Genomic DNA, 10,333 nt, shown 5'->3' on the forward strand with positions numbered 1-10,333 from the left:
ATATATATATAATATATATATATATATATATATATATATATATATATATATATATATATATATATATATATATATATAGTATGAGTAATACGGTAGTATGCCATTCCTAATATACCCTAAATGTAATATACTTTAGCATCAGTCCAAAACAACATAGCAATAGTTTTCAGCAGTTTTAGCTTGACAGCCTGTACATTTTCAGCATGCATATCAGTGTATATGTGTTTTGTGTATCATGAACAGCACATTAAGACCATCATCAACTAGAAATAGTCCCTGGAATGTTTCTGTATGCACACTCTGAACACACAGTAGATTCACACATGCTGACTGGTATCACTGTTGCTCTCTAGGCAGTGATATTAGAATCTGACAGATGAATGCAATCGTGTGAGTGTGGATGGATGGGGGCATATTACTTGTGTTTATTATTCTCTAATGTTTTAGAAGTTGTACTGCAGAGATTGTTCTTTCATGAACTGGTTTTACGGTTTGTTAAAACTGCTCCCTGCCACTCTTCCCCACACCCATTCCCCATCACATTCTGCATCCACTCAGCATGACGTTTGAGATGATAATCATATTCGCATTCATGTCCACCGACTGCCAGTGATGGTGTAATTTGCCATGCTGACTCTGATCTTACCATGTGAACATGCATGGATGCTAGTTAGTCAAAGACCTCTTGTGTGCTTGAGTTATTAATGCCACCTTTCTGTGTCTGTGGTATCTCTTGTGTTTGTCTTGTCTTTTTGTGTGTGTGTGCTTATTTGTTTTTTTTTTGTTTTTTATACCAAATACAATGTTTTCTGTATGTTCTTTTTTCATTTTGCTATTGTCGTTGTCTTCCCTCGTCTTTGCGTCTCTCTCTTTATTCTTTCTGATAAGATGGCAACTTGAGCCAGGGGATGAAGGAGGAGAGGGAGGCATGTACAAATGACCAACCCTGCTCACGCAGAGGCCGTTTCCAGGTACTGCCAATATTCACAAAGTATTCTAATTTTGCAAAGGCTTAGCCTTTCCAGTAGCTTGTCAGACAGGAAGAACTTTAAAACATAGAGACAAAGCCACATTCTCTATATATGTGATTTTTGTCGGTGGGGAAAATGGATAACATTTGTTATTTTTGTGTGGATTTTTAGTTGTAACGTGACAATTAAAATCAAAAGATGTACATTACGTGTAGAATTTATGTATATTGTTATGCAGCCAAAGAGAATGATGGGAAATAGTGAAGTCACACACATCTGTCTCGTCTAAACCAGCTAAATGAGTAGTGTTTTCTGGATAGTTTCATCAATATACAAAATATGCATAAACTTATTTGTAGCATCAACATTAATAATGACAAATGTAGAGTGCCATTCAAAGGTTTGGGATCCATATGATTTGTTTTGTTTGTGTTTTTGAAAAATCTCTTAATCTCACCAAGGCTGCATTTATTGTTTAAAAAATACAGTAAAACAGTAACATTGTTAGATGATATTACAATTTGTATGTATTTATTATATTTTATATAGGTAAAAATGTAATTTATTCCTTTGATGGCAAAGCTGAATTTTCAGCAACCATTATTTCAGTCTTCAGTGTCACATGATTAGAAATCATTCTAAAATGCTGATTTTGTGTACAAGAAACATTTATTATTATCAGTGTTGCAAACAGTTGTGCTACATAATTTTTTTATTATATTTATAAAATATTTATATTGGAAACTGATAAATTTTTTAGGATTTTGTGATGAAGGTAATTTAAAAAGGATATGGATTTGAAAACTTTTGTAGCAGTAGAATATATAAAATCAAAATAATTAGTTTCTGCCATGATTGTTCAAATGACTCTTCTAAATTGGAAATTAAAAACTTGGGTTTTAAAAAAGTCCTGGTGTTTATGTGCTTATATCATAAACAACATCATTCCAACATGACGTGAATGCACTAAAAGTATTGAACAAAAACATTCTTTTTTTTCCCCTAAAGTATGACGCTTAGTTTGTGGAGTTTACACTTTTGTTATATGTACTGTATTGTGATTAAAGTTAACACAAATAATTTAGACTTGAAGTGAAGTATCAGCTGTTCCCATTTTTGTTTCTCAAAGGTGATTCCAGTGTCCCAGTCTGCAGAGCCTCTTCCAACACAGGAAGCTGCACCAAGCGAAGGGATCACACAAAGAAAAGTTGGGCGTTTCTCAGTCACCCAGGCCGAACAGAGAGAGGAGCATTTGACGGACAGCTCCCCTGTGTCACCTGACCTTGAGCGTGAGAGGAGAAAATCTAAAGTAAAAGATGGCGAAAAAGAGGACAAGAGAACTACAGCGCCCAGCCACCCACCCAGAAGTCATGCACACTTGCCTCAAGGCAGCAGTGACGATGAGAGCGAGGTGGAGGATGAAGATTTGAGGAGAGAACTCCACAAGCTTAGAGAGAAGTGAGAGAAGTTGAATTCTGCAGTGCTGTTTTTCTTTTCCTCTCTTCCCATACTGACGCTTCCTCTCTTTTATCTTTGTAGACACATCAAAGAGGTGGTGTCCCTGCAGGCACAGCAGAACAGAGAGCTGCAGGATTTGTACAGACAGCTCCGCTCTCTTAAAGACCACAGACAGCCTCTGTCCATGATTCTGCCCCGGACCTCTCCTCTGCCCACTGCACCCCTCGCCATCTCCCCGCGCAGACCCCGACCCGCCAAAGCCAGGCTTCGGCCCCGACCCCACTCTCACATGGATAACAACGGAGTCACACACCAAGGTAATAGCACAGTCATATTAGCGAGAGGTTTTTTTTTTTTTTGTGGTTGTAAATATGTACACTTGTACTGTTTTTCTGTTGGTTTTTTAAAAATGCAAACACTCAGGGAGTCTTCAGCAGTCTAGCAGTTATTCTGGTGGGGAGCAAACTCAACCAAAAAAAAAAAGCTAATAGAGGTACTAAAGCTATAGAACATACTCAACATAATAATACACTACTGTTCAAAAGTTTGAGATCAGTAAATGCATCCTTGCTGAATAAAAGTATTCATTTGTTTTTCAAAAAAAAAAAAGAAAAAGAAATGAATACTTTTATTCAGCAAGAATGCATTAAATTGACCAAAAGTGACAATTATTTTATTTCAAATGAATGCTTTTATTTAAAGTTTTCTATTTATTAAGGAATCATGGTTTCAGTATATTAATATACATAATATATTAAGCAACAAAACTGTTTCTTCAGCACCAAATCAGCATATCAGAATGATTTCTGAAGGATCATGTGGCACTAAAGATTGTAATTGCTGTTGAAAATTCAGCTTTGCCATCACAGGAATAAATTTCATTTCAAAATATATAAAAAAGTCAAGTCCTTCCTACAATATATAGAATAATAACCTACTCTAGGGATGTGTCGGCCGGGTTCAGCATAATATGTTTGCACCTGTGATATTTCTTTCTATGTGATTTTTTGGATGACCAAGCCTTTTTGTGTCGTTGTTGTGGTTGTTATTATTATTATTATTAATATGATTATTATTCGGGGGGGGCGGGTCTGTTTGTTGGTTTATGGTTGCATTTCTGGTATATGCTGTAGATACCTTTGATATTATATTAATTTATCCTTCCTTTTATTCTTATGTCATGTGGATTACATTCCATGTTCTTTTCCTCAGTTTGAATCTTGTTTTGTGGCTATTTGCACCATGGACCCTTGATCAACCAGAGACATGGAAGTCTTACAGTATGTGTATAGCAACCAAATATATAGGTTATCAATCAATGGTATCTGTAATTATATGCTGTATTCTATTCATATGGAGAAAATCTAAATAAAGTGAGAAAAAAAAGAAAAAATATATCTATATTAAAAAAGAAAAAAAGTTTAAATTGTAATAATATTTGACCGTACTACTTTCTTGGTGTATTTTGAGCAAATAAATGCAGCCTTGGAAAGCATACAAGACTTCATTCAAAAACTTTTTAAAAAAACGTTTTGCTCCCAAATTTTTGAACAATAGCGTGATTACTGAGAATTAATCTGAGGAATGGCATTTTTATTTAACAGTTCCCTCATTTTGTTTTCAGACCAGAGTCCTTCAGCCCAGGGTTCTGCCAATAGAAAGAGCACATTCACAGATGAGCTGCATAAGCTTGTTGATGAGTGGTCAAAAGAAGCAGTTTGCCCTGTCCAGCCCAAGCCTTCACTGAATCAAATCAAACAGATCCAACAGGTGCAGGAGTTCGGCGGATGGGGCCAGACTACTGAGGTAAAGCATGCATGAATCAAATGTCTCAAACATGCATATATTGACTAGCCGGTATGGGTTCAAATATTTTTCTGTTATATTCAATCGTGTTCAAAAGTTTAAAGGTGCTGTGCTAAATTTTGCAGGCTAAAAAAAGTCCATTGTCTATTGTTAATAGTGTAGTGATTTAAAAAGCACAGCTCACACAGAAGTCACTTTCAAACCAGCATCAGAGAATTTGTGTTACCAAGTTGAACCCGTTGTGAAATCAGATTGCATGAATTTCTATTGAAATTACTGGATTTTGCCCTTGAAAATGTACTGAACAATGTAATCATAACTGCACCTTAAGACCACTAGTGAAAAGTGCTTGCTTTTTTTCCCCCATTAGAAATCATGCAGCAGTAATGTAAACTGTGCTTAGACTCACAGGGTGATCCTCTCTCCCCGTATAAAAGTTCATAACGGTATGAAAGTACATAACTGTAAAAAATATTGTGTGCATAACATCATGCTTGCATTTTTAAAGACACCCAGGAGTGAGTAGCACACCATGAAGAATCAACAACAGACCACCAAAAAATGCTAATCTGTAATATCACCGCAACATGACAATTAAACCTGTGGATTCTGGATAATAACAGGAACATTTCTCACTACAGGCAGTTTAAATCCGACAGTGATCATCTGAAAGATGATGGCTGTAAAGCTGGTGGTGTAAATGAGATGTTTAATATGCTGATAATGCTGTGCTGACTGTTTAATATGCAAAAGGACACTACAACGCTCTCAGTGATTTGAGAAAATGTACCATTGCCAGTGTACTTGTAATTTTTAATCAAACATTACCAAAATATAATGAAACACATAAGGACGCAAGGGCTGAGCAATAAGGTTGTCCTTTTGCCTGATGAGCTTCAGTTCTCTCCAGCAACCCTGTCACTCTCATGAAACGATCATAACAAGCGACAAAATGTTCTATGATCCAATCAATTCCCGATGGACAGAATCAAGTGCTGCCCTACATTTAATATGCTGTTGAACTCTGTGAATATGCTCTTGATATGCTGTTGATATGGTGACATTTAGATATATGTCACAATAGGGGAAAGTAGGACAGTCACGATTTCCATTTCATGTCGACTTTAAATGTTCCACCACTAAAAATAATAAACGTGCTATTTGACCTCACTAATCAATTAAGTTTAATTTAAGTTTAAAGTCAAATAAGTTTAAAGAATTGTTTGTGTCATTTCAGTTAATATATTTAATTACCATTATTTTATTTCTACATATATATATATATACATATATATATAGATATATATATACATATATATATACATATATAGATGTATATATACATATATATATATATATGTATATATATATATATATATATATATATATATATATATATATATATGTATATATATATATATATATTATATATATATATATATATATATATATATATATATATATATATATATACATATATATATATATATATATATATATATATATATATATATATATATATATATATATATATATATATATATATATATATATTATATATATATATATATATATATATATATATATACATATATATATATATATATATCTATATATATATATATATATATATATATATATATATATATATATATATATATATACGTATATAGATATATATATATATAATATATATATACGATATATATATATATGTATATATATATATATATATATATATGTATATATATATATAATATATATATATATATTATATATATATATATATATATATATATATATATACGTATATATATATATATATATATATATATATATATATATATATATATATATATATATATATATATATATATATATATATATATATATATATATAGGTTATATATCTATCTGTTTATTTGTGTTAGTATTAGTTAAGTACAATGACCCTGGTCTGTACAAAGAGTCACATTACCAATGTGTTGAATTTACTTAATTTGTGAATTAATTTAGACTAAATGTTATATTTTTTTGAAAACCCTAAAACTTTATTTTAAATTCTTGTTTTTTCTTGTTTTTACAATTTTTTTTTTTTTTTTTTTTAATAATCAGAGTCTTTTGGATTCATCTGTATTAATCGTTATTTGTAATAATAAAAATCAAATAATAAGTAAATAATGTTTCTATCTTTCAGACAACAGCTTCATCGGGTTGGTTTTCCGGAGCCCCTTTGACTGCTCCAGTATCAGTCAGCATGTCTACAATGGCTTCTACCCCATATAGTACCATCAGTGGACAAACTCAGCCACCTCCGACGCAATTTCCCATTGCACCTCTATCACAGCAGAACATGCATCTGCAATCTGCACTGCACCACCAGCCACTGCAGTACAGCCCATCTCCCCTGCACCCGCAGCAGGTCCAAATCCTGTCAGGATCCCAGCCCCCGGTGCCCAGCGCACCTTCCCTCATGACAGCAGCGGGGCCTCCGCTGCCCCCCGCCACCAGCATCACAGCTGCCTCTGCCCCCACCACCACCGCCAATCAAGATGCCATCTTCTGCTCTAGCTCCTCCTCGTCATGCTCCTCTTCCTCCTGCTCCACCTCTGCTCTGCCTCCCAGTGCCAAACTTCACCCCAAACACTCCACATCCCCCCTTCCTTTAGGACAGCAGTGAGAAGATGTATACCGCTGTACATCTTGTACAGGAAGGACACTAGTATCAAGCGTTTGAGTGTTGGCGTGTGTGGGTATGGGGGTGTATAAATACTGTAGTGTGTGTTTGTGTGAGCGTGCGTTTGTGTTGCATTTTTCAATTCATATCCTCTGTGTGTTTCCGCACCGTCAAGTTTTCTATCTGACTTAGTTGGACCTAAACTCGCCCTATATAGAGACATTTTTGGCATGAGGTGATCCTCTTTGTTTTTATTTATCAGTGGATTTTAAAAAGTGCAATTAGTAACTGATATTTAAATCCATCTTTTCTGTGTTGTTGTGACATGGATCTGTATAGCTTAAAATAAATATTTTTTATATATACGCACAGAAAAAACAACAACAACCAGACGTCAGCAGCGACGCGCCATCTTTATAGAGCACAACAGATTCAGCCAGCGGCGGGATCGATCGCATGTTCCAACGCAGAGCATGGTAACCTTGCAACCATCATCGTAGCTACGAAAACAATCGTTGTGCACGGACAAGGCATGCTCCTCGTGTATTATATTTTATGATGATAAATAGCCGTAGCGTTTTAGATTTAGCCAAGATTTTTTCTAGAATAACAAATAGCCATTGACTAATTCCTTTCAAGATCCTGCAAATGATTCTGAGAAAAAAGAAAAGAAAATTCATTTGGTTTCAAATGAAACTAGCTAATGTGATTGCAGTATTTTCCTCTCTGTTTTAGCAGACATTCACACTTTCAAGGTTTACACTATTAACATTATTCCCATGGTGAAGAGTGCAAGACTAAACGGCTGTTTGGAAAGCTCAAGTGAAGTGAATGCAGCTTGTTCTTGTTCTTGTGTATTTTTGCACAGTCCCGTATGAACGTGCTTCCGTGCACACCGAACTGTGATCTGTAAAATGTGAGTTTGCTTTTAGTGAATGCAACGCGTCAGCAAAATGCTGGCATTGTATTCCTCATCAGATCTGACATCAGATACTACTCTGATGGAAAATTATATATATACATATACATAACTGCCAGGCAAATTAATGATTGAGAGAACATCCAGAAATAGGTTGCCTTTCTACAGTGTATTTTTCCTGGTCATAAAGCTTTTATGTGATTCAGCTAGACCAGGGGTCACCAAACTCAGTCCTGGAGGGCCGGTGTCCTGCAGAGTTTAACTCCAACTTGCCTCAACACACCTGCCTGGAGGTTTTAAGTATACCTAGTTAGAGTTTGATTACCTGTTTCAGGTGTGTTTAATTTGGGTTGGAACTAAACTCTGCAGGACTCCGGCCCTCCAGGACCATGTTTGGTGACCCCTGAGCTACACCAAGATATCAGAGGCCAGCCTTTAAATCAGCAGCTACGCACAACTGTTGTACAGCCGGACTACTAAAGATTTATAAAGTGGTTGTCAGACTGCTTTCTCCATAAGTCTGCAATGCCCGTACACAGAAAACTGACTGTGTTCTTTAATGTTTTGTTGGAAAAAGTAACGGAAGGTTGGTACGAATGAGGCAACCTACTTTTTTCAACAAGAAGGTGAGAGATAAATAGGGTGGAATGTATTGTGTAAAGCGCACAGGGAATGAGGGTCCGGTTTGTGTTGTGAAGCTTTTTGAATTGTGCTAATGCTTGAACTTGTGGATGTTACAAAAAGAGGTCAACATGACCGCTGCCAAAAGAGGGTTGTGATCATTCAGTTTCCAGTATTTTATGTCATTTTTCTAAAGACAAGACCCACCTCTTCGCAGTAAACCAACAGTACAGCAGTGGTGAGTATAAAGGCTGTTGTGTCTAAGAAAACTCAAAACATTATCCATTTGATCTGTACAAATGGGAAATGTAAAGATAACCCTCTGCTGAAGTGTTACCAACATGTAATCTAAAAAGAAAGCATTATTTTTGTATTTTGAAAGGGGTTTGAAAAAAAAAAAAAGTAAAAGTAAAATTGTGTACTGATCAGTGTTGAGAAAGCTGTGACACACAGGTTCTAAAACAGTTTCTCGAGTTCCCCGGCTTCCAACTTTACCCTTAACGTTTGTTTAAAGATTACAGCATGATATACATTTTTGATTTTTAGAGGGGTTTAATTCAGTGCAAGTGGTTGGGAATATTAGAAGCCAAATCAGTTCTACAGTGGAGGTAATGTGTGGGTAAAGCTGTACAGTAAAACCAGGGGGACCCCAGAATTACTTGTCTGACAACCAATAATTAAAGGTTATTTAAGGGAAAATAATCTATAGAGGACTAAACTTATTGCTGGTGATTTAGCTACTGTAAATTATAACTAATTCAACTGTTGATTCTATTTATGTTTTGTAACTAATCAAAAATAAACATCAAATGTTAAACATCAAGGTGATATGGGTTATTTTTTGTTACATTCAAAAGCATATTTTGTCATTTTTAATAAAAAATACAGCAAAAACTGTCATACTGTAAAATATTCTTAAAATAACCGTTTTCTATTTAATCCTGTGATTGTAAAGCTGAATTTTCAGCAGTCATTACTCTAGTCTTCAGTGTTACAAGATCCTTCAGAAATCAGTCTAATATGCTAATTTGCTGCTAAAGATACATTCATCAATATCAATGTTGCCAACAGTTGTGCTGCTTGATATTTATTCATTTAATCATTTTTCAGGACTCTTTGATGAATTGAAAATTAAAAATAGCATTTATTTATTTTGTCTTTGAGAAATATCTTTACTGTCACTTTTTATTTTATTTAATACGTCTTTGCTAAATAAAAGTATTAATTTCCTTAAAAATCCTACTGATCTCAAGTTTTTCAACTTGTTTATATGCTCGTAAGATTTGTCACTTTGTAGCACCATTTTAAAAGTGATTATAGAGAACAGAGTACGCGTTCTTAACTGTAAAAAATCAGAACATGAGAAGAACAGTGATATTTCTGAAATTATAGCGTTCACAGTACGCAATTCTTAACTGTAAAAAATCAGAACATGAGAAGAACAGTTCGACAAAGATCATTTAGGCCACCAATGCAAAGACAAAAAGTACATGTCCCGCTGACTTTAATAAGAAACATGTCAGCCAGAATTCTAGAAAGCTGAAAATAAGCACCATAAAAACAGAATTTCCTGTCAAGAAAACTAGAATCCGCCAGATGCTGCCATCATAATGCCATGTGCATTTCATATATAATGAAGCTTGATCTTAAGCATTTGCTCTTCTCTCAGATGTGAGTGTTTACCACTGTACAGTGGACAGTCTGTTGCGATCAGGCATGTCCTGCTGCGGGTTCAGAAGTCACCAAACCCCTTGACAATGTGCCTATTGTGATAGCTCGGTCTATATGCATCAATAGGGGAATTAAGCAGTCGAGATAGCACGAGTACAATGATGCTCTTCACTGTGAACAAGAAACCCATGCAAGACCCTCTGAGGATGA

The 10,333-nt window shown here is 34.8% G+C and overlaps 1 protein-coding gene across 4 annotated transcripts in view; it reads left to right on the forward strand.

Moving 5' to 3' along the window:
* LOC109104288 (serine/threonine-protein kinase WNK3-like) overlaps positions 1-9,275 on the forward strand; it is a 48,141-nt gene extending 38,866 nt beyond the window's left edge. For 3 of the 4 annotated variants that reach the window (XM_042713220.1, XM_042713218.1, XM_042713219.1), the window contains 5 exons: positions 889-971; positions 2,101-2,429; positions 2,511-2,746; positions 4,054-4,235; positions 6,433-9,275. In XM_042713220.1, coding sequence (XP_042569154.1) covers positions 889-971; positions 2,101-2,429; positions 2,511-2,746; positions 4,054-4,235; positions 6,433-6,915 — 1,313 coding nt within the window. In that variant the 3' untranslated portion in view covers positions 6,916-9,275. The remainder of the gene's footprint in view (positions 1-888; positions 972-2,100; positions 2,430-2,510; positions 2,747-4,053; positions 4,236-6,432) is intronic. The other variant, XR_006153313.1, reaches the window with a different exon arrangement.
* Positions 9,276-10,333: the final 1,058 nt, after the last annotated feature.

Source organism: Cyprinus carpio, chromosome A23 (genome assembly GCF_018340385.1).
Source record: "Cyprinus carpio isolate SPL01 chromosome A23, ASM1834038v1, whole genome shotgun sequence".
NCBI classification, from domain to species: Eukaryota; Metazoa; Chordata; class Actinopteri; order Cypriniformes; family Cyprinidae; genus Cyprinus; species Cyprinus carpio.